The 25,230-nt window shown below is 39.6% G+C and overlaps 2 protein-coding genes across 2 annotated transcripts; both read left to right on the plus strand.

Moving 5' to 3' along the window:
• The first annotated feature begins 994 nt into the window (after positions 1-994).
• LOC147219073 (protein ABHD8-like) lies at positions 995-6,842 on the plus strand. Its single transcript, XM_086171947.1, has 5 exons — positions 995-1,129; positions 3,809-4,635; positions 4,742-4,912; positions 5,008-5,224; positions 5,305-6,842. Exons 2-5 carry the CDS (start codon positions 3,818-3,820, stop codon positions 5,515-5,517), a joined length of 1,419 nt encoding a protein of 472 aa, XP_086028073.1. The 5' UTR covers positions 995-1,129; positions 3,809-3,817; the 3' UTR covers positions 5,518-6,842.
• Positions 6,843-8,181: 1,339 nt separating this feature from the next.
• On the plus strand, positions 8,182-24,969 carry kdm4ab (lysine (K)-specific demethylase 4A, genome duplicate b). Its single transcript, XM_086171946.1, has 23 exons — positions 8,182-8,371; positions 9,725-9,884; positions 10,045-10,220; positions 10,331-10,445; positions 10,618-10,811; positions 11,267-11,316; positions 11,416-11,519; positions 11,631-11,768; positions 11,940-12,166; positions 12,557-12,723; positions 12,860-13,521; positions 13,939-14,043; positions 14,245-14,359; positions 14,673-14,848; positions 16,120-16,339; positions 17,110-17,189; positions 18,332-18,387; positions 19,437-19,545; positions 20,256-20,447; positions 22,146-22,316; positions 22,548-22,667; positions 23,226-23,318; positions 23,417-24,969. Exons 2-23 carry the CDS (start codon positions 9,744-9,746, stop codon positions 23,552-23,554), a joined length of 3,549 nt encoding a protein of 1,182 aa, XP_086028072.1. The 5' UTR covers positions 8,182-8,371; positions 9,725-9,743; the 3' UTR covers positions 23,555-24,969.
• Positions 24,970-25,230: the final 261 nt, after the last annotated feature.

Raw genomic sequence — 25,230 nt, forward strand, 5'->3', positions numbered from 1 at the left:
ATCAGCCGATTCTCCCCTTCCAAGGTCAGTAAAACTGCCTGAGAGTAAAGGAGCATTTTCAGTGCGGCTTCACAAATCAACTCAGAGGAGACTGACAATAACTGTAATTTACATTGAGAACAAGCAGTCACAAAATAAAGCAAATTTATTTATTGTCAGTTATGGTCATTTGCAAAACACTTGTTAGGCTTAAATTTGAGTTTTGCTCAGCTCCAGGAGGGGCATTTCAGATCTAGTTGGTATTGATATGTAATGTTAAATGGGCTACTTGCGCTTTGTATCGTTTGATCAAAAACAACCAGATGTGCAGACAGGGACATTTATACCAGCGACAAAACGCCAACGGACCATGGCTGTTGGCTCTCTGCCCCGCTGGAGGCTTCGGTGACAGGCACCGGGCTGCCCCTCTCTCCCTGCACCCGAACAGGCCCGGGGGGAGGAGGGGGACACACGACCCTAAGGTTATTTTGGTTGCTGGTGAAAGTACCCTTTCACATGAGGATGTAAAGATCATCCAAGAGCCATATGTCATTTCCAAACACTTGACGTCGTGTGATCGGGAGTTTATTTATTTATTATTTATTTTGAATTGATTTTTTCGGTCCATCCATCCATCTATCCATCCATCACGGTCATAGCAAGCGCAGGCACCTCGTAATGTGTTCGGCCCTAGTAACAGGAAATCAGGAGTCTTCCCATTGGTTTACGACCAGAGCTTGGCTCGCTACAATTGGCTCTCGTCACTGTCACTCAGAAAAGGGGGCGGGTGTAGGAAATGCGAGGGTGCCGCGGCTTCTGCGGATGTAAGGGCAGCAGGGCTGGGTAGGATCCGGCCTAGCGCATTCCTCGGGGGGATGAAAAGAAAACAACAATATTGCATTCGTAATGCTTATTTTATCGCGCTGCAAATGGCAAGCTTTTACGGATGCACGCGTTGCCGCGAAACCCGGTCCCCGACTGTGCTGCAGTAGCCGTCCAGTGAGGCCAGAGAGACGCTTTTACCGTTTCGCAGCATCCCAAGCATAAAACAAGTGTTGCAGCCGATGCAACGTTCCTGTCCGTTTCCTCGTCTCGGCCCTGCACTGCCAACTGCTTGAATCGGTCACAGCCATCGCCAGTGCATCTGCAGGTAATGGATCTTTGACTGTTGCATGATGTGATTATCCTCCATCCTACAGCTGAATCCATCTGCGCCGGCAAAACACTGCGCGGCGATTGCATGCGGTCGACCCTGTGACGCCGCAAAATAAAACATCTATCAATATTTGAAACGGCGGGGGCCTGTGCAGAAAACAAACAAGGATATCTTTGAATTGTTTGTTCCTTTTCGTGCGATAATTCGAGCATCACTTTCACAGTCACCCCCACACACCGAAACAGGTAGGTCCGCATCCCTATTTGTAACATCATATTGACATTTGGCTTTCAACAGAGGGCATCTATATTATGTAATCGATGTCAATATCAGCGATGACATCCGTGCGTCAGAACCGTCGTATATATACAACAGCACTTGAAGAAGTCTTGTATGTTTGCAGAACTGGTGTGCACAAATCATGCCAGACTGCGCCACACTGTTAAAGAAAGAAGAAAATAGAGCAGCACACTGTGTACCAGCTGTGTTACAGTGTAATAACTGGCAGATATATCAACCAATATATTCTGCAATGCAGACAAATGCTGGATAAGTTACCGCAGCTTGTTTTTTTTCTTTCCTCTGCGGATTTCAGCAAGCTCTCCTCTTCCATGTCCACATCGAACCTGGTTGGCCATCGCTGGTTAGCAGGTCAGCAGGGTAATTTCAGTAACAAGGTTGATGAGATGCTTTGTGAGGTGCAAATCTGCTGGTGCAGTTAAACAAGCTGATGCCATTTGCCAACACCATCACCGTTGGCCATTCCAAATACCTTCACCTTATTTGTGGCACGTCAGGACAGGTAAATGGATCACAGCTCTTGCTGCAGGTTTAAGACTGACAGCAGCAGTTTAGAGGGCCCAGGCTACTTCTTGGACTAATGGTCCATTATGATGTTTATAAAAAGATCCTGACTGTCAGTTGGCTTTCGCTTTGCTCCTGGGATATGTTTGGATAGCGCTTGGTACACTGACCTTCAGACTTAGTGTGAACTGATTTTTTTTTCCGAGAGCAAATGCAAGAGAGAACATTTGTGGATCGATATGGCCAACAATCGATACCGCACGCTGAAATTCAGCTGCAGTAAAAAGTTTGTGCCAACATTCACAACAAATTGAAAAATGTGCAGTGCTGAAATACATTATCGAGAAAGAAAAACCAAATTAATTGTTGTGACATGATCATATATCTCAAAGTATGTTATTGAAAGCTGAAAAAAGATTACTTCATCAATGTTAAATAGCGATGAGAAGAGTGAGTTTGTAACCCACTTAACACAATGTGCTTTTCTCAAAAAGCAGAGCAGCTTATAAAGTATCTTGTCATCTGATTTAACTGGAACAGAATAGATAATATCACCATTTGTGAATATTAAGCCAATTATCATCCATTCTAAAATATTCCCTACTGTGGAGATTACAAAAGCCCTGCTCCCTTATTGTGGATTGTAAAGTTGAGCTTTAATTATAGCTGTTGAAAAAAAAAGGTTGTTTTGCTTAAATGATGCTAAATGTCAGCTTCTCTTCGGTTGGTTTAAAACAAAATCCCAAATTAAAATAACAGATTAAAAATAACAAATTTGCTGCTTGTAAAGTAGGATTTATAATCATGCTTTTGTCCCGCACTGCATTAATTCTGCACTCAATAAGTTGTCAGCTAGATTTATGTCCACAGTATTAAGTTGGATTTTCGTGAATCTGTTGAACATCAATCCTGTCTGAAAACATGTCTACATATTGTGTGTTCTTAAGAATGTCGGAAGCTTAAATATCACTGAAGTTAGACACACAAAGAAAAAAAATAATCTTGATTTCTTTATTGAGACGAGAACTTTTACTGTCAACACTTTTAAACATCAACCGACCTGATTTTTTGTCTTCATATGTTGAGAAATCAGCCACCTTTTTATCACATTTTTTTTACATTTTTATTTCCTAAACATATTTTCCACTAAAAAAGCTAATTACTGAACCCCGATTTGTATCTGGAGTCAAAGAAATGCAGTTCAGCTGTGTTGGAATAAAACAAGGAAAGACAATAGTGTTTGGGGAACTGCCATTGTGAGTCACACAGTATGTCAACCTGCACGCGGTCATGCCCTATGACCTGTTGTCTATTTATATATATCCTAGTTCTGACCAAGTCAAAAGGAACGGTTATTAATAGTAATGTCTATGTTAACTTGTGATTTGCGAGTCCTCACTGACTTTGAAACTGCAGAACAGTGTCGCGTGCTCCGATTCTCTTCATGAGCTTGGAATACCTGAACAATGATTTGACTTTTGACACAGGTGAGTGTCACGGAGGAGCTCCTTTAGCGCGGCACTCACATTGGTTTTGTGTTTGTGAATCCCTAGATTCAAGTGGTTCAGATCAGTTCAGTCTAGAGTCGACCTTGCCTCTCAATGTTTTGAGTGAACTTAAAACAGCCTTTAGATAATCGAGCAAGAATAAAACTACACCTACATTTGAAGCATCATAGCTTGGTCCCAAATCCTTCTGTTAATTTTTGTTTAAACAAACAGGGTTGTATTAAGAAAATAGAGTTTTCCTCCACATGTGTGATGTTGATGACATTTTTGCTTTAAAATCTTAAATCTATATATTGTTTTTTTTAATTGTTTAGGCTCTTTGGGTACTCATCAATTCCTGTGATGTTTTGTGTTTATGCAGGAAGGCACCATGCTGACCAGTATTACTGAAGGGATTCTCTGCTGCCTAACTGGGAAGGCTGCCAGTCTGGTTTTGCCTCTAGAGTCTTCAGAGCCTTCTGATGGATTTGAGTTTGTGGAGGTCAAACCTGGAAGAGTCCTGCGAGTGCGGCATATTTTTCCCGGGCGTCAGCCTTTAGTTACAGAGGAGGAATTCACCGACACGGAGCAGAGAGATGAATGTGATGATGAAAAGTCTTGTGAAGATTCCAGCCGCGAGGGCAGCAGCTGCAGCGTCCACTGCAAGAGGAAGATCACAGTGTACCGCAACGGGCAGCTGGTGATTGAGAATCTCGGTGATGTTTTGCACTCGGAGATCCTGCAGTGTCAGGATGGAGATCTGGAGCCGTGTAGCACCGTCGAAGTAGAGCTGGCCGATTACAAAGAAATAGCTTCTTCTCCAGACCCTAACCCTGTTCCTCCTCCGATCCCTCCATCACCCGGGGAGCAGAAACCCGCTCCACCTCCTCGCCGCCGCCGCCGGAAGCCCAAGCGCACGGTTGTAATCGACTCAAAAAGAGTGATCTCGAGCTGCAAAGGTACACACTCCGACGTGGCGCTGTTCTTCATTCATGGTGTCGGAGGCTCACTTGACATTTGGAGCAGCCAACTGGACTTCTTCTCTCGGTTGGGTTATGAGGTCATCGCACCAGACCTAGCAGGCCACGGAGCCAGCACTGCGCCACAGATCGCAGCAGCGTACACGTTTTATGCCCTGGCCGAGGACATACGTGCCATCTTTAAGAGATACGCACGGAAACGCAACATTCTTATTGGCCACTCATACGGGTGAGGAGTTGGCAGTGTTTGTTGTATTCCGTGTCTTACTTAAGTGATCTCTTATCAATATCATTCAGGTGTTAACCCTCTTTACCATCCCATTTTAATCCTCCAGGGTGTCATTTTGCACATTCCTGGCCCATGAATATCCTGACCTGGTCCATAAGGTGGTCATGATCAATGGAGGAGGTCCTACAGCCCTGGAACCCAGCCTCTGTTCTATCTTTCAGCTGCCGTCATGTGTCCTTCACTGTCTGTCGCCTTGTCTGGCCTGGAGCTTCCTTAAGTAAGAGTTGTGCTTGAATGATCCCAAAATAATTATTCCCGCAAACAAATGTTTAAGTAACGGTACAAGGTAACCTCTATCTTCTCATCCTTAAGAGCTGGATTTGCCCACCAGGGTGCCAAAGAGAAGCAGCTTTTGAAGCAGGGCAATGCCTTCAATGTTTCTCCATTTGTCCTGCGTGCCATGATGAGCGGTCAGTACTGGCCTGAGGGGGACGAGGTTTACCATGCGGAGCTCACCGTGCCCATCCTCCTGGTCCACGGCATGTGTGACAAGTTTGTCCCCATGGATGAGGACCAACGCATGGCAGAGGTATACCAACTTTGAGTTTTTCAGAAAATCATATCATGCAGGATGTGTTTTTTTTTAAATACTTTGCATCCTCTTCGTAGATTCTTCTGTTTGCATTCCTGAAAGTAATCGAAGAAGGAAGTCACATGGTGATGATGGAGTGTCCTGACACTGTCAATACTCTTCTACACGAGTTCTTTCTATGGGAGCCTGATATGTCGAGAAAGGACCGCAGCAAGACAGACAAAGAGAATACCGTTGCTGTTTGTGAAACCCTCCAGACACTGAAAATCAATATGCCAATGGACAAATAACCAACAAAGTGTCTGGCTTTTTATCACCGAACCAAGCAGAAGGCCATTTTTGGCAGTTAGCATATGTTCTTAAGGCTGCTCCCAGGCTGAGAGCTGTTACATAAGAGGCCACATCTCGAGGATGCAGATGGCCACTGGTGCTTCAAGATAAAGCTGGACAAATGGCATTGTGCCAACTTGAGAATAACAGCTGAACAGAAAGATGAGAGGTACGGATGCAAAGACAAAGTCAGTCTCTCCTTTGCTCAATCATATCAGATTTGCTCCATCCCTTCACATAAGCAAAACAACACAATCACTGGAGGTCATAATTACTATGGCCATTTGTGATTCCTGTATGGAGTGCGTCTGGTGAAGAACTGACCAACACAAAATGCAAAAGGCATAGACTTCCAATAAATGTTGTCTGGAAATCCTTATTATTATCGTAAACAGTTGCTGAGCTTCCGGTCAACATTCATGAAAAGGTCATTAACTTAACATTGAACCGACTTACACCTGCTTTGCCCAGAAAACTGGTAGAGTATATAAAAATACTAACCATACTGATGAAAAAGCCGAGCTTATGATTATATTTTAATGATGAAAACAATAGTGTATTTTTAAATACTGGATGGAAATGCTAACTGGGTAAACTATAAATATAAATATAAAGTATATATATATATATATATATATATATATATATATATATATATATATATATATATATATATATATACATATATATATATATATATGAAATAGTATTATCAAGCCAAATGCAAATCTTAATTACATTTTAACTGAAATAAAATTTAAACTCATTGTTCATGTGGAGTCCAAGTATCTATTAACCCACTCATACACTGTGCGGTGTATTTCTTACATGAAGCCTCAATCACTGCTATTGGTCTTAATTCACTCACGTATTTCCTAAGTGATACAAATCTGTCTCAATTCTCTGAACTCTCAAATTAAATTAAAAACCCAAAGAGCCATGTGTGTATATGTTAAGCACAATGTAACCATTTCATCAGTTCATAGTTGCATGAATATGAAATTATATTTATTAAGAGATGCATTTGAAATGGTTGCAAAAATAGAAGTAAACAAATATGGATACAATTTGATACAATTTTTTTCTGGAAGCATTTTTCCATTGTTCAATATTTAACATTTAATGTCATAAAGATGTAGGTACTAAGGCCCTGCATGAGTTCAAAATACAAGAGGTTAAATATATTGTCATATCAATAATTTCCCCTAACACTTCTCTCTAATCAATCCTCGTTATGTCTATGTTTGCCTTTTATTCTGAATAAACAGAAACTGCCATTGTCTAATTATTTGTAATTGTAGTGATATGATTTTATGCTGATTGATATAAATCCGAGTTTGTTCCCTTACTTCTTTCCAACATGTGTAAATCTAAAAGGGGAAAAAGAAGGAAAAAGCTCTCCACTGAGCTCTCTCAAAGACATTCTTTCATGGGTGTTGCTTTGTCTCATAGTGGGATTATAAAGGTAAGGATTGAAGCACAGACCTATGAGCTCTTAGACAGTGCTGTCTCCTGAGGTAACTATATTGTTTAAGATTGCAAAAGGTTTAAATCAAAGGTTTTGAAACTGGATTTCCAGTGACATCATATGCGAGTCAGCCAAAGGAGAACATTTTCTTAGAAAGAGGAACATTCATTCATGCAATGCTGGTAAGTTATATATGCATTTTGACACAGAGAGGATGCAAAATAACCGGTCTTATGCAACTGGTACAAAATGGACAGAAATAGAGTGAAAACAAGAAGGCCTGGCACTGACGCCTCTAAAATCTATATATTCTATATGAACTTTCCAAAAACCAACAAGTGCTGCTGATGAAATGTACTGTATTAAATGTTTTCTTTGATGTGAAAGGTCAGTAAAACTGTGGACTACAGGGTGCACATAGATTTCCTCTGCTAAAAGTGTGCATACAAATTGTCAGTGCTCCAGTGGGCTATATCTTTTGTGCTTAAATGTGTAAAAGTTAATGTTGCATTTATTCACAGGAATCATAATATATGCACTGCCTGAATGTAGATGCATATAACATTATATAGCCTATCAATACAATTGGAGTCATTGTATGAATGTGCCTTCGCTGGCATTAAATAAAACTGATGTTAATTGCATTTCCATGTGTTTGCATCTTTCCCTTTTTTCCTAAGTGAGGTTTCCATTGCATGACAATATGACAGAATCAAAAATATTTAAAATAATGGATGGATGGAGGAACAGATGGATAAAAACAGGTTTGTTTTTTAATGTAAATTACGATATCTAAACCCAATTACATAAATGTATTTTTTACTGAAGAAAATAACAAATAACAGAGGGTTACAGTTATAAAGATATTCAAAAGAATAGATATACAGAACAAAAATAGTGTAAGATACTGTAACATCCAACAAAAGCTAAATAACAGACAGGCAAATAAATACAAACGAAAATAAGGAAACTGAAGAACAAATCAACATTAACCTGATACTGATCAATATTTTCACATAATTACATTTTTGGCTCTTTGTTACCGTCCATATTTTCCCAGCTTCAGTAGAGACCAAGTTCAATTTGGAGAAAGTCCGGTGTCCAAATCGTCATCATGCAGCCGGTCTCTTATTGGCTGAGCGTGTCCCATGCGTGTTGTGGTAAACAAAATCCGAGGTGCGTGTACATGCGTAGAAGTGGTAATGGAGGATAGTCATCTTCTTCTCTCCACTGGTGTCTCTGTTGGCAAGCGGTTTTCCCTCTCCGATTTACGTTACTGCTGTCTGTATTGATTGCGAGGAGTAAATATAACAGGGGACTACCGATTCTTCAGCTGAGAGGAGGCGGTGAGTATCTATTTTTATATATTTTTTCTCTTCCTTTCCTCACAACGTTAGCTTCTGAACTCATAATGCTAATCTGTTAGCTAAACTAGCCGGAACTGCTATTGCTCGAGCGAATGTCGAGGGTAACGCCGGTGTCGTCTATATCCTGGGACACACTTGACGGACTCAAGAGTTGCACTGTCTAAATCGACTATTTAAACTATTCTATTCGAAATGACGCTAGCAAAACATTTGGTATTGAAATACAATGAATGTAAGGTGCAACTAAATTATACTTAAAATGTGGCAGTTTCAAGTTTTCAAACACTATACAATATAGCTAAGACTGTTTCGGTAGCACTACGACTAGTCCGATCCCTGTTTGGTTTTAATTAGCGAAACTGTTTTGTCATCGAAAATTTGATTTCGTGACGCTTTTTACAAGGTTGCAAGTTGATTCGTAAACTTGAATCTTTCACTGTCGTGTGGCGCAGGAATGTGAATGAAAATAGTACTTCGCTATCACACCGGCTAATGTATCTTCCTATTTTGGCTCGGCTAACAGTGAGCTAACAGATGAGCTACTGTTAGCTGGTTAGCTTTAACAGTTGGGCCGAATTAAAGAGACGAGGGTTTAACCAATCAGAAACGACCGTAGCACAGCCAGCGCTAATCCGGAGGTGTTTGCGTTGTGTTTTTACGGAGATCCACTGATTTTACAAAAAAACTAATGTTTATAGTTGGGAAAAAATGTGCGTTTTCAAACGTGCAGGTAAACCAAATACTACATTCCTTGTTTTTTTCTTGACAATTAATCATTCGCTTAATTGCAAAGAATGCAACCGACTGCCTGTCCAGGGAGTTTATGGCTTTTGGCTAATATTCAACTCCTATCCTTAGTTGGGCTATTACATGAACATCACAACATTTAAATGGTCAACATGTTAATTGTGTACCATAAAAATAAATCAAATTCATGAAATAATTTTCGCAATTGACATCAAAATGACAGTAGTACTAACATCTGTGTGCAGTTTATGTTCAATTTGGACAACAAACTTAATATTATGCAGCAAATATAGCTGCAAAGGAAAATCCCTTTTCCAATTTTCATTCTGCTAAATGGTTTAAAATGTTTGATTACTCATTCTGTACTTGTTTATTTTCTGACCCAATTTTCTAATGATTATTATTACCCCTCCTGCTGTTTGACCATTTTTGCCAGTTACAAATACTGTGCTTGAATGATACTAGAGATTTGTCATTGTTGTGTGTTTGGTTGTGCTATCAGTTTCTTTAAACATTCCTACATTGTGTGATTAACCAGAAATATCCACACATTTAATTCCATAATTTTCTATAATCCCTGAAAAGGCGGCCTTCAAGATTTGGGATGGCGTCAGACGTAACTTCCCAAAATCATGGTTCCAAGGGGATCATGACATTCTACCCTACTGCTGAGGAATTCAAGAACTTCAGCCGGTACATTGCGTACGTGGAGTCCCAAGGAGCACACCGAGCGGGCTTGGCCAAAGTAAGTTCTAATGTTGCATTTGCTCATTTAAAATCATGACACATAGATTTTACAACAGTCGCACCAGTGAGACATATACTAATCATGAATTGTGTTCTTCTTACCATGGCTTTATAGTGGTGTTCATAAAAAAACATTTGTCTATCTTTTTCGCTATCAGATCGTCCCACCAAAAGAGTGGAAGCCAAGACGCTCCTATGATGACATAGATGATTTGGTGATACCAGCACCCATTCAGCAAGTAGTGACAGGCCAGTCTGGCCTTTTCACTCAGTATAACATTCAAAAGAAATCTATGTCTGTTAAAGAGTTCCGCAAGATTGCCAACAGTGACAAGTGAGAGCTGCTACTTTAAAGGCCATTTGGTTTTGTTGTAGCTGTGGATGTTTTTTCTTTGATTGAATGTCTGTCTTATTGTATTTTAATTTTTTATTGCCTTTTTCTAGGTTCTGTAGTCCTCACTATGATGACTTTGAGGAGCTTGAAAGGAAGTACTGGAAAAATGTGACATTTAATCCCCCTATTTATGGGGCTGATGTCAATGGAACTCTATACGACCCTGTAAGTCTACATACTTTCAGATTAATTTGCTTGGTGTAGCTTTTGTAATATTTAGCAAACTTCTGCTTTGGTTTTCTGTTGATTTGCTTGACTTAGTACACTGGTTATATTCATATTAGTGTATCAGTATGAGCCTGTGAGTCAAATCTGTTTATTATTCAAACTCCTGCAGGACATCAAGGAGTGGAACATTTGTCATCTCAACACAATCCTGGATACTGTGGAACATGACAGCGGCATTACCATTGAGGGTGTTAATACTCCATACTTATATTTTGGCATGTGGAAGACCACCTTTGCATGGCACACAGAAGACATGGACCTCTACAGTATCAACTACCTGCATTTTGGAGAGCCTAAATCATGGTAAACATAATAGTTATCAGGCTACAGTGTTTTTTTTAATCAAAATTGATGTGGCTTCTGAATAGGATTTCGATTGAAATACTTGGATGTGTTCTTGCATAATATCGTAGCATCCTTGCTCATATAAAGTCTTACAAAGTTGATTTTTGTAAGACTTTTGTAAGACAATAATTTTGTATTCCATTATTGCATCAAGACTGATTGTCGTGAAAATGTATCATCAAACTTAATATGACATTTTGTCAAAACCATCACTGTGTGAAGGATGGAATTCTGTGAACAGTTACCTCACATGGACACCTGGACATTCATTGTTCAGCTTAAAGTGCTTGACTTTTACAAAGTGCTTTGTGTGTAAAGTGGCTGACAAAGCCTGGGGCTGAAAACAGTAATTCTTCAGATAGTATTCGGCACTACTTCATTTTACAGGAGAACATAAATTTTAATGTCTGCAGGTACTGTGTCCCCCCAGAGCATGGGAAAAGACTTGAGCGTCTAGCTAAAGGTATGAGGCCTGTGGAAAAATTATCCATCAGAATGTTTTTTTGTATAGTGTTGCTTTACCTTGGCTCTCCAACATCTTTTTGTTCTCTCTTTATTTCAGGATTCTTTCCTGGTAGTGCTCAAAATTGTGAAGCATTTCTAAGGCACAAGATGACTCTCATCTCCCCTTCAATACTGAAAAAATATGGCATTCCATTTGAGAAGGTATGAGAAAAGTAATTATAAATGTAATTTCCAAAAGAAAGAATCTCTTTATACCAACTCTAAATGCATGATTTAACAGTTAAAAAAACAAATGTTTGCATTACCTTTAAGATTACTCAGGAGGCTGGTGAATTCATGGTAACTTTCCCCTATGCGTACCATGCTGGTTTCAACCACGGCTTCAACTGTGCTGAATCCACCAACTTTGCAACTGAGAGATGGATTGAATATGGCAAGCAAGCAGTTTTGGTAATGAATGCACAATTATATTCTTCATTTAATTTGATTGAATTTAAGGAGCACATGATTGTTAAGAAACACTTAATATTCAGCAAAGAATCATCATGTATTGCATTTATCACTTGAAACATGATCCATTTTTACTTAGTTGACCGATCTCCGCCTCATCTTCTCCCTCAGTGTTCATGCCGTAAAGACATGGTTAAGATTTCTATGGATGTATTTGTGAGAAAATTCCAGCCAGATCGCTATGAACAGTGGCTGGCTGGGCGAGATATGGTGTCCATTGACCACTCACGGCCCACCCCTGAGGCAAAGGAATTCCTAGGGGAGTCCTTCAATGACATCTGCAACAACAGTCACGGTGGCTTTTCAGAGAATAGCGGGGAGGATGGAGAGCGGAAGAGGTAGGTCACAATATCCCTGAAATAATTTAACTTTCACGCTTATGTTTAGGGATATGATTTTTGTGGGTTTTTTATGACATGTTAAAAACCCTAGAACCATATAACTATCCCAATCTCAACTTCCATTTCAGTAAAATGAAAATTTATTGGCAGTTGATGAGGTAAAAGAGATCTTTAAATGGATTTGCTATCCCTTAGATATTTTAGTGTTTATATTAGGAATAGCAGAGTTCCTGTCTCTCTCTCAGAGAAGCAGTGCTCCTAAAGTTAAAGATGCAGTTCTAAAAATATTTTTACTGTATACAAATTCAAGAAGAGAATGGGGTTAAAATCTTCTCTTCACAAATCTATTAACTCCAATGAGCATGTCTCTCCTTGGTCAATGATCAGCACCACACAAAGGATAGAAACAAAAAGACACAGGGTCTGCCTGGATGTGCCAGATGAGGTTGTTCCCAAGGATGAGGGAGATGAGGAAATGGAACAGTATGGGAAGCGCCCTCGGCTCAGTCTTCTACCACCACGTTCTACATTGATAGACGGGAAGAGAAATAAAGGTACTATTGCCGGTGCATGGTTTCAGTTCTTTCCCTGTTACTCATGTAGTTTTGATGATTCAGTCATTAACATAATATTATAATGTGTTTCATTGATGGTTCTGTATCATTTCATTTACATTTTGGTTTTTTACAGGTCCTCCAAAGTTGGTTGTGACACCAACCAAGCTTACTTTAATGGATCCGTTTCACAGGGGCTTAAGTAACAGTGACACAAGCCGCCCTCCCCACTATACCAAGACTCGTGCACCTGCAATCTCATCTCAGTCACAAGCCAAAAACGGTCATCTACCAGTCGCAGTTTCACCCACGTGGACGGAAATGACAGCACAGCCTGCCCGTAAGATGGGGGTAGCCAGCTTGCTCTTCCATAGGACGCTAAGTCCAAAAGATATTCTTCAAGTGCACAGCTACTCACTGGAAAAGCAAAAGCCTCATACGCAGCTCCAGGTTCACAGCTACGCCCGAGAGCATCAACCCCGTCATCTCCAAATCAAAGCTTTACCACTGCCACACACACAGGTGCAGTCTGAATCTCAGGCCCCAGGCTGTGAGAAGAAGGAGGCACAGCCAGAATCCAAAGTTATTCTGACCAAAGTTACACTTGAATCAGTCGCACCAAGTTCTGTGGAGAAATGCAAAAAAGAGGAAAAACCCCAAATCCTCCTGTCTACTGAAGCACAGGCCGAAGAGGAGAAGCCTGAACTGGAGCCCATCAGCAAATTGGCTTCCCCTCAGACACAAGCCAGACCCATAGATAAATTGGAGACGGAGTCCCCAAAGAACAGCAAACTAAAGGTCAGTGCTCTAATAACTTATCCATAGTCCTAATGAAGATGTAGTGGGAGGAGTAGCAAAGCCAAGTTAAATGTGTCATTTACTGTTGACAGCTATGTGCACAGTGACATTGGCATGGTTGAGAAGTTGTCATGCATGACAAATGATCCATAACGGCTTTTTTACACTGAGCTTGCTTAGTAATTGTGCATGTGGGGACACATGTATGTGGAAAAAAATATACTGGTGTTGGTAAACAATCGATAGACTTTACTGTGCACCTGAACTGGAACTAGTTACATACCAATGGCTAGGTCTTCATTGTTACTAATTTAATAACTTGAAAATTCCTGCCAATCCTCCTGATTATGGCAGTCAACACATCCGAAATTGTTTCCAATTTTACCATGAATGTTATTGATCCTGTTTAAATCACAGAGTAACCAATCCCCCCTTGTGGATACCGGTATTATCACACCGAAAGAAGCCATTCCTGTCAAGAATGCAATGCACAATGAAATGGTGATCACTCAGAACCAACTTGTAAGTATTGATCAGTCTCAACCTCTTTCAAAAGAAACATGAACTAAAGTGTTCATCTGAATATGAGTTTATACTTGTACAGAGCTCCCTCTGAGCTTTATAATGTTGGGACTTGAGTTACAGCTGATGTTCCTGATACATCTTCAGGCCTTTGTAATTACATTTTCAAGTAGTCTTGCTATGTCTTACTTGGCCCACCAGGTGTCAGAAGAGCAGTCATACTGCAAGTCAGTGGCCACAAAGCAAAAGCAGCAAGCTGTGCTGGGAAAACTTCCCCGCCACCATCCTCTCATCAGAGAGGTGCACAGTGATGAAGGTAACTTATTGTATTTGCACTATGATTTTTTTTTTTTTTTTTTTTTTTACTGTTTAATGTAGAAATGTTATTCTTAATTTTTTTGCAAAGTTTGTGCCATTTTGTTTCCCCAGACATTGTTATTGTTAATGCCACAGTCTTTACCTCTATACATCGCTTGTATTTTCAGCACTTGATTGAAGTCATATATTGAATTGCTGAAGGCTTCTTGACACTGATATGCGTCTTAAATCCTCACCCATTGACACATATTTGTTTTTCTTCTCAATATTGACCCACTATTTCCCTTTGTCTTTATTTCTCAATTCTGTAGAGGTGTATGTAGATAAAGATTTTGAGCAAGAGGAGAAAGAGGAGTGGGCAAAGCCACTCACACAACTATGGCAGTGTCGACCATATAACCCACAAGCAGAGCGGGAGTACAACAAGCGAATGGCCGAGCAGGCTCCTTACTGCTCCATCTGTTTGCTCTTCCACACTTATGTTCAGGTAAGAACGATATGTGTATGAATTACTTGATCAGCCTATGAGTTATTTTATAATTTTATTTTTAAACAGCCACAGTTATAGATACATAAATTTGAAGTTACAGAATATGTGAAAACTAAAAGTTGGAATGGGGAAGAGGGGGCAGTTTTGATCTTGATGTAAAAAAAATGGAACTCTGAGGTTGTGACTGTTTTGATTTGCATTTGTTATATCTACTTCTTAAACAGTATAGGGCTGTTATTCAGCTGTTTATCATATTTTTACCAGAAGGTGTCACTAATGAGCTTCGTCAGCTTTTGCAAACTGTTTCCAACCTCTGTGATAGGGAAAAATGTAAATGGAACTTTTACAAAATTGTTGCAATCATCTGTAGTCTAGTTTATTTTGTCCGGTTGCCAAATGGCTCATAGCACCTGGGTAAAACAAAGCCTGAAAATGACTTTCAACAGTCGCAATTCACCATGGCGCTCTCTTCCCCAGAACTGCAAAAAATAATGTGATGCTGTAATGCTTGCTCTGTGGACAGTACGGTTAAACCACGGTTATTTTCTGTTTCAGGGATAGAGTTACATGATATTAGTTCTATCTGATCTTTTCTGATATTTTTACATTTTGACTTGGTAACACAAAGTATATCCAACATAGTCGCTGTAAATACCAGATTGGTATGACCACTGTCTTGAACAGGAGGAGTTTATGCCTGACATTTAACTGAAATTCCCCTCTAGTTTTTGTTCATTAACTTTGATGTTTGACCTTTGCTGCAAAGATGGATAACTCACTAGTGTTGATTCATGATGGCTTTTACTTTCATCTACTGAAGGGAGTCATTTTCCCTGGACATGTAAATTGTGAATTTATAATGTGTAAGTAGGTGCAAGGATTTGGTACATGGAAAAAGTCTAAGCCTTCAGAGGGCTCGTAGTGAGAAATCTCAAGACTGACCGTCACATTAACTCGAACTAGCAGTTTGTTGTGAAGATATTAGCATAGTCATGGAAAACTGGATGCTCAATCAGAGAAGGAAAATTAGATTGTCATTGAAAAATTTAAGTGTTTTTGTTTACAAAACCACATCTTGTGCAATGCACATAATTATTCCGAGGAACCAACTTTTTAAGCATCTCTACAAATGTTATGTGAATATTTGTCCACAGTATCATTCAGTTGTCCACAGTTCGGGATCCACTCCTGCAAACCATTGCATCACTGACATCATGAGCGTGAAGATATAGAAAATAATCTCTTTTTTTTATTTTTTTTTATTCAAGTCTGAGCCCAGTGGTGCGAGTTCCAGTGTGACATTGACATTGGCGAACCGTCATGAGGGTCACCAGTGGTCCAAACCACTCATCCCTGAAATGTGTTTTGACACTCAAACCAGCAAGGCCAGTGGTAGTGGGGAGGGACAGCTGTCTAACCCACATGTGGCAGAGGATGGGACCAGCCGGCTGGTCAGTTGTTCTCAATGCTGCGTCCGTGTTCATGCCAGTAAGCCCCTTTTCTGTGTTCCATAGGTGTCTATTATTATCAAATGATTGTTACAACAAATAAAAAAGGTCCTCTTTTGTTCTGCAGCAAACACACACTAAGTGGGTACTCTTAAATCTACTGTTTGTTAGAAAAACAGCCAATAGTAAAGGCCAAGTGGATTGTGTATGAATATGCAAGCACCGCTACATAATATGAACAGGTGTTAGTGTTAGAGACAAATTTTTTTTTTTTTTAAAGGAATACCCACCAAAAACATTTAGCAATTTCCTACAGTGACTCATATTGAGAGATCAGCTTTAATGTATTGTTAAACTCCACAACACTTTGGTTCACTTAAATTCGCTGAAAAAGAAATATTTAGCTAATATGTTACCGATATATTTAGGTTGTTGTTGAAATATCTTCTGGGGGTTTGGGTTTGGATTATCCCAGATGAGCAGCATAGATGAATGTTTTTTTACCAGCAGTAGCCATTCACTTCAATATTTTTTGTAAGAAATAAAGCTATTTTTGTCTGAATATCTACAAGTGATTAGTGGACTGAATACTCTATCCCTATATCTCTCAGCCTGATTCAAGTATATTAATATGGGATTGTTATTTGGGTAAAACATTCCTTTTAATGTTTGTTAAAAATTAGATGGAAGGATGTTTAAAATAAGATAGAAAGAGGAACCAAACTACCCTTTTAGATTTTATTTTAAATCAAAGTAAACCCGTGAAATCTAATGCTAAGTGCCCTGCCTCCCTTCCTTTTCCATTCTCAGGTTGCTATGGTGTATCTGGGGATGAAGCAGAGCTGGACGACTGGCTATGTGCCCGCTGTGAAGCAAATGCAACCACTGAGGTTTGTTGACTGAAGGTCTACAGCACCTTTCCAGTATAAATCAGTTACATTACGACCAAAAACGCATGTCTGCTGTTGGTTCCCTTGATATTATGGAACATTAAATGTTCCTGAGAAAGTTGTGACGTCTCTTGCTCTCACCAAGACATCGTTTCAGTCGACTTAAGAACACCTCATTTTAACTACTAGCCACATTTTACAGTTATTTTGCTGTTCTGTCTATGATAGTTTCTTTTTTTTTTTTTTTTTTTTTCTTAAAAAAACCCAGAGGGGCGTGGGTGTCATATGACTCAAAGAGTGAATATTGCTCTGGGAAAATTAAACAAGGTCACTTCAACAGCCTTTCCTTTATGCCAACAATGACGTGTCTGATTATATCCCTGATCTGACCACATGTTATCAGTGTAGTCTGATCAGATCAGGCTTCCTGAAGCCCAAAATTACATCTGAAATTCTGTCAACCCCAGCGTAATCTTGTGTCAAAAAAATCCAGGAAATAGCTGGGTTCTGAGAATTTTTAAAATAAAAAGTATTTCCCAATATGCCAAGATTTACTATTACGGCTAGCCACCATTGCAGATTTTGATCTAGTTATCTTACCTAAATGTATTTTTTTCTTGTACTGATGATACATGTATTTCATACTCTTTTAATTATAATATAACCCTCTTTCCCTCTTAACTGTTTTCGACAATAACCTCAGAAAGATGTGTTCTTTTTTAACACTCTTATACTCAGAATAAGCAACCCAGTTCCTGACCATATTTTTACTCGAGCCATATTTCCAACTATTTTGATAACGATGCAAATTTTCATGATATTTATTCAGTAATGATGAGGTGGTGCAACATGCTATGAATCTCCAACCAGTCTTTCACTTCAGTCTCCCTTTTATCATACCCTGGATTTGGTGTTTATTAAAGTTCCCTTACTAGGTCTGGATCATGAATCAGCACACAATGGCCTCATGAAGATGATACTACATAGCATAGGAAGAAAAGATCCCTGCTTTTTGATAAGAATAATATGAAACAACCCAAACATCCTAGATATGATAAAAGAAATATATATATGTGTGTATAATAAATATTTTTTATTTCAAAGATAGGATGGTAATAATATTGCACATTTATTTCCTCTAGGACTGCTGTCTGTGTTCCCTCAGAGGAGGAGCCCTTCAGAGAGCAAACAATGACAAGTAAGTGATACCAGCTGATTAAAAAGGTTTTCAGCTTTAATATTTGTTTTGTCTGATATAAATGGGCAATTGAAGAAACATTGCTTTTTTTGAACTGAGAATTTTTTGTTTCTAGGACACTACTGGGTGAACAGAATACATGTTTTACAGAGAAAGTTAGTATGATCTAATGGGAAATATTGAGTGGTCAAAAGACTTCAGATGTCTTCATTGCAGCCATTGCTGGGCACAAAACCACCACAGGAGATCCATTTTTTTCATTATTTGAATGACCCAAAATGAGGCATAAGGCTCTGATGATGTTTCACTACCTACATATGTTCACTTACACCACCTACAGCTTACATGAATTTAAAAGGCAATCATACTTTATTCCTTTTAACTAATCAATAAAGCCTCTGAAAGAATTGCAAGGAGTATTTACACAAAAGGCTATTAGTGCTTGGATCAATTGACCAAAGATCCTCAGGCTAAGTGCATGTGCTGGAGGCATGCTTACACTAGTGCAGCAAATGTGTGTTTCTCACGTGGTTTGCAACTACTGCAAAGTGTAAAGCATGGAAAGGTGGTTATAGATGACAGGAAATGCTGAAATACATGTTGCAATGTGGTTAAAAAAATCCCATTTGTTCAAGACAAAGTTTTTTAAAGCCTGTAATATAGGAATATTTTCACTTAAAATCTAGCAGGGTCTGTTTTTTTTTTTTTTTTTGCTAGAGGCTCCAGAACTTTCTCGTGGCATTTTTTAACATCTTCCTTTATTTTTCACAACAGAAAATGCATGATTCAAATAATTAATGGTATTAATTCGCACCCAAGTTTCGGTCCTAATATTTCGTAAGTCAAAGTGAGATGGTAATAATTGTATAATTAGACCTCTACTTGTATCTCTACTCTAGAGGTAATGCACACACTTAATGTTTGACTTGGTCAAATAATGACACAATTTAACTAAACAAACATTTTGACATGCCGTTTACTGAGGAAAAAAGACCTTGAACATTGTGCTGTTTGTGATAAATCCCTCCTTATGTTTGTGTTTCTCATAGGTGGGTTCATGTGCTGTGTGCCATCACTGTCCTGGAAGCCCGCTTTGTCAATGTTTGCGAGCGGAGCCCCATTGACCTGTCTGCAATCCCGCTGCCACGCTTCAGACTGGTAAGACTCATTCCAGTTCAAGTGGCACCAAGTGCATAAAAATGAAAAACTCCCTGCTGCCCATAATCCTGAGTTCAAACTGTCTTTGCTCTTTGGTTGCGAATTGTGTGTTCATGATAATGATTTGTGTGTCTTCCTTTTCTCAGCACTTTGTATTTATTTACCAGAATTGCAGCAAGCTTTGTGTCATGTTTCTTAAAAAAAAAAAAAAAAAAAAACAACACACACACTCAGAGCCCTCTCAGACAGAGCTGGTGGCACAATTTTCTGTATGTTTTTGTTGCACAACACAAATCAATCCTGGTACCTTTTGGCTGTCTTTGCTTGGTTTCACTACCCGCTACTATTGCGGTGTGAAACAGAAGTGATACATACTGTAGACTCACCATTAAGAACACTGATTTTTTTTTTTTTGTACAGAATTCTGTCCCCTGTGGTTTTCCCTTCTGCATGTACTGCCTATTGTCTTGTGCATGAGTCATGCATCAACTATTCTATGGGTCATATTTGTTGGCCCCACTTGTTCCAGGTTTTGATCTCTATGAAGTCATACTCTTTTGCCGATCTGCCTGGGTCTCCCTGACGTAAACTGGAGCTGCCTTTCTCCAGCTTCCTTATTACCTTTCTCCTCCTCTCCGTCCCCTGCACTTCCTTTTCAGTATTCTGCTACTCACTCATCTTCTCCACACCATCCTTTTGTCTTTTGGTAGAAGTGCGTATACTGCAGGAAGCGGATGAAGAAGGAGGTGACAGGCTGCTGTGTCCAATGCTCCCACGGCCGCTGCTCAACAGCGTTTCATCCCACCTGTGCTCAGGCAGCCGGTGTCCTCATGCATCCAGACGACTGGCCGTTCATCGTCTACATCACCTGCCACAGGCACAGAGCACCTGTTATGCCTGAGGTACCATCCCATAAACAAAATTCATTACACTGTCACTTTGGCTGCACACTTTTGAGGAATCATTATTATGCTAAATATGACATTTTCCTTGATTACTTAAACAGTACAATGGTTCAACATCCGTCAAATCCATTTAAATCCACAGCCACAGATCTGCCTCTAGGGGCTTGACAATCTGCAAAGCTTACAGCAGCCGTCTATGTCATGGTCTTTTTTTTTAAGCGAGTAGCAGGAGACATAAATGACGGGCTGCTTTGGTGGCCAGAGCCATCTTTTAAATATTTGTAAAACAGGTCCACTCACACAATCTCTCGATGCTTCCTTTTACTAGAAAGTGATGCCCACAAATTTAGTCACTAAAACTTTAATTTTAAGCCATTTTTTTTAACATTGAAGGCTCAGTCCAAAGTCCAATGGTCTTTTTCCCAGGGAGGTGATGCCACTAAAATTCTTGTACTTGTTAAGATGTTTACCAGCAACAGGTGTATAAGTGGGTTTGTCAAGGTTTGTGGCAAAACTTCATATCTGGGTTTGGTTTGGCCTTCTTCATGTTGTTAAAAAGCGGCAGTTTATCACCTGTTTATTCACCGGAGAGAAAAAGACAGCAGTGCTGTTGGTAAGATGAATCCTCTCAAAAAAAAAGTGGGGTAAAAGTAGGGGGGTACATTTGTCTCTTCCCACAATCCAGTCAAGTACAGTGAAATTTAAAGTCACCTGAATATTGATATGTTGCAAGATCCGAACTAGGTCATGGTTCATGATGAGAATTACTACACTAATGCTAGCATTGCATTATATTAAGTGAAAAAGGTTTAATGACTTTTCCTTCCCTTGAGTTACATCTTTGATTTTGAAATTGACATGTAGGTTTTGAGACCTCTCACATCTCTAAGTTCTGTATTCCTTTTGGGCATTATGGTTGACTGCACAGTACCAACGTTGTCTCAGGTATTGTTTGGAAAGATTATTCTTTCTGTGGAAGTAATTGGGTGGCTGCTACAATGGTTTCACAAGTGAACTCAAAAAATGCTCGGTATAAGAAAAGAAGTGTTAATCCTATTGTTTTAATTGCTACTTTAAGTTCTATTTCCAAAATGAGTGTCCCCCCTGTGCTAATAATGGGAAGTGTGTTACATTTGAGTGTAAACAAAGACCATCATAGTGCCAAGACACTTGAATAGAATGAAATCATGAGCTTTAATTTTCGAGCCATTAGTTATTCAGCCATACCGAATGGAAATATTTGTTGTACTGCCTTCACATCCCAGAAACTACTCCACGGAATCGTACTTTATTTCACGATTGCGCACTGACATTTTGGGCAAGATTGACATTGGTCCTTACACGCCTTGGACAACAAAGGAATTTTGTTCAAAAGTGAATTTCCTGTCAGGGTGCCATCTTTGACTTTGTAGAGTCTGAACTTGTTTTTGCCTTGATCCAACATTAGGTAATGCAAATAAAATTCTTAAAACATGAATCATGAAAAGATAGTGTTTATTACTTGGGATACACATCATTGTCAAAACACTCTTTTAAACTTTAGACCTGAGTAAACTCATGCCTAGTGATTTGTCATGACCGTCTCATGCTGCAGACTGAACAATAATCACTCTTTTATCTGTGCTGTGGCAAAATGAGACAGGCTGATGAGTGACAAGCTTTTTGAGTCCTAACAGTCTCGCTTCTTTTCTGCAGCGGAGCAAGGCATCTATGCGGGAGCTGGTGGTGGGCCAGAGGGTGATCTGTAAATACAAAAATGGCCGTTACTACCAGAGTGAAGTGACCGAGTTGACGACGGCCACGTTCTATGAGGTCGTCTTCGATGACGGCTCGTACAGCGACAACCTCTTCCCCGAGGACATCGAGGTTAATGATACAGCTTTCAGCATTGACTTTGCTCTGTGAATAATTTTTCAGGAGCTCCTAATTGCATAATGGTGTCAAAGCTATGTTTTGAACTTTACCCTGTTTTTTTTTTTTTTTTTTTGTTACTTAAATCCTTTTTGTACACATTCCTAAAAAGAACATCAATGGCTATTGATTGACAGTACATTGTCAGTACTGACCCCTCTTACCTCACATGGTCTGTGTTTTCAGAACCGGGACTGCGTTCGACTTGGTCCGCCTGCTGAAGGTGCTGCAGTTCAAGTGAGGTGGACAGATGGGTTAATATACGGGGCCAAGTTTGTTGCCTCACACTCCATCCCCATGTACCTGGTGAGTTCACAACGTTTTACCCCCTGCCGCACAGAAAGTCCCCTTTGAATGTACACGCTGCTTGTAGATCACTCCATTAATCACCACGAATATCACCTTAAAATAATTGCCTGATATTTTTTGACAGAATTAAAAGTTTTGCCTGAATGAACTCCCTATTCAACATATGGCTTGTTTGTTTTGTTTTGTGAAAAACCTGAAAAAATGACTGAGGCAATTATTATAAGAAGATGACAATTAATAGACAGTGTATATAGTAGAGTTGATGCTGATAAAGATGATACTGCGATGCCAGTTTTTCCAATGTAGACTTTTTTTTTTTTTTATCCATCTATTTAGATGTAAAAACGGATTTGACCTGAAAGAGAATCACCAAAGACTAATCGATTGGTCAATGTGTTCATATATATAGTGTGTATCTGTGTATGCATAGATAGAGCAGATTTTCATGTGTTAAACTTAGGTGCTTTTATTTTGTTGGCATTTTCAATGATTTCTGAAAGGAGTAATCCCCATTTGTGTACTTGTGATTTCACCGACGTGTGTGCTCATGTGTAGGTTGAATTTGAGAACGGATCTCAAATCTCCGTCAAGCGAGAAGATATATACACCCTCGATGAGGATCTGCCCAAACGAGTCAAGTCCCGAATGGTAACTCACCGTCCCACTGACATGACTCTTCTCTTGAAGTTTCTAAAGATTGGGTCTTGATCAGATCGCCTGTTTTTCTTTTTGTGTCTGCTCTGCAGTCAGTGGCCTCCGACATGCGCTTTGAGCTCTTCGCACAGAGCGACGTCAAACAGAACTCCAAAAGGCAACGGGTCATCAACTCTCGATACAGAGAGGACTACATCGAGCCCGTCATTTATCGAGCCATCATGGAGTGATGTCCCTCTCCTTCTCTCTCTGTCCCTCTCGGCTCCTGCTGCGGCTCCAGGTCTTGGTTTCCTGGTGGGGCGTCTCTGTCTCTGTCGGCCGCTGATAAGAATCACCGACCTCCCCTCTTTTGCTTCCAAGGCCTGTCAGGCTACGTATTTATGAACGACGGCTGGGACTTTAAAAAAAAAAAAAAAAAAAAAAAACAATCTTAGTGTGCATTGAATTATGCTCCAACACCCCTGTTTCCCATCACTGCTATGTCATTTTCTCTTCTTCCGTTTCTCCTTTTCACTTTTTTAGGAAGAAGCCATCAGTGAATGATATTAAAAGGATTGATCATATCTGAGGCAACATTTTTATTTTCTTTTTTTAAGCCTTCAGCCCCACTATGTCTGACAAATACAGCGTAAAGATGGACATCCGCTGTTTTTGTTTTTGTTAAGTGATCATTCTTGCATAAACACCAGTGCATTAACATTAGATTGAAGAATTCAGTAAAAAAAAAAGTCTCAAGATCAATATCAGCTCCTGTTTGTATGACTTTGGGCCTAATTTGTCTTTGACAGACCTTTTTAAATTCTAAATATGTGGCTCTCCCATTGTGCAAGTAATGACATGATTCATTAGACTTCTTGCTCATGGCTCACCTGTAGCCAGGCGTGTCCGTGTGCCTCTACTGTGAAACTGCAAGAGAGCAAGCCACGATTTCATGCCCGAGCCTTACATTTTAAAGGGCCAAGGAAACTTCTTTTCTAAAGCTTATTATATGACCATAGGATTATTGTAAGTATTGGTATTCCTTTTATTTATGTGTTTTGAGTTTCAGAACAAAGCTATTTTGCCATGTCCTTTTCACAATTTGTAAAAAAATCTGAGATGCGCCGTATTTATATTTATTATCGGGATTGGATAGGTTGCTAGACGTCCTGTTTTTAGTTTTCCTTTGCTAGTTTTGGATTGCATGACATCTGTGACCAGATCAAAATTCACTCAAAGCAAAAAGTACCCACTGTTACCCCTTGCCATGGTGATATTTCCCTTTTTAGTTTCTTTAAGACCGACCTCCTCGGCGCCGAGGTCCTGTCATATTTTTTTGTTATACTAATTCGGCTCGGGTCAATAAATCAAATTGACTTTCATTCTGATACACAGATTGTTATAGGATCACTGTCAGACTTGCAGAGGTTCAAAGTTGGTTTTGTTTCACACCTTTGTACCTACATTTAGTAGTAATGTAGAGGATTCTGGTAAAAAAAAACAAAAAAAAAAAAAACTGGCTTCTCAGGAGGATGTAAGCTTTGCCACTTTTGTGGCCTTTGTCCGTGTGGTTTAATCTTGGCCTTTTGACCAAGGAACCATTCAACCTGTACACTCTTTGTAAACATCATCTGTTTGAGTAAAGTTTGAGATAGAAAAAAAAAAAGACTGTCTATAGTTTTATTTTCATTAGTCTGTTTGCTTTGTATAATGACTTAACGTATGTGGGTTTGCCCGCCTCAATTTGTCTTTCTGATGAAACAACCCAGCGATCCCGGTGGCACTTTGCTTTTTTTTTTTTTTTGTTTTTATTTTGCCGCAAGCCTGCGTCAACATTTCCATCCGGTTTATGAGCGACTAATGTTGGGTCTCTGCTCTTTGCCCTGAGCCGTAGCAAGATGAGACTTGAGTGGTGAGTGTGACATGG

This window comes from Fistularia commersonii, chromosome 25, assembly GCF_037954325.1.
Source record: "Fistularia commersonii isolate RoL2024-O1a breed Wild chromosome 25, RoL_Fcom_v1.0, whole genome shotgun sequence".
Lineage (NCBI taxonomy): Eukaryota > Metazoa > Chordata > Actinopteri > Syngnathiformes > Fistulariidae > Fistularia > Fistularia commersonii.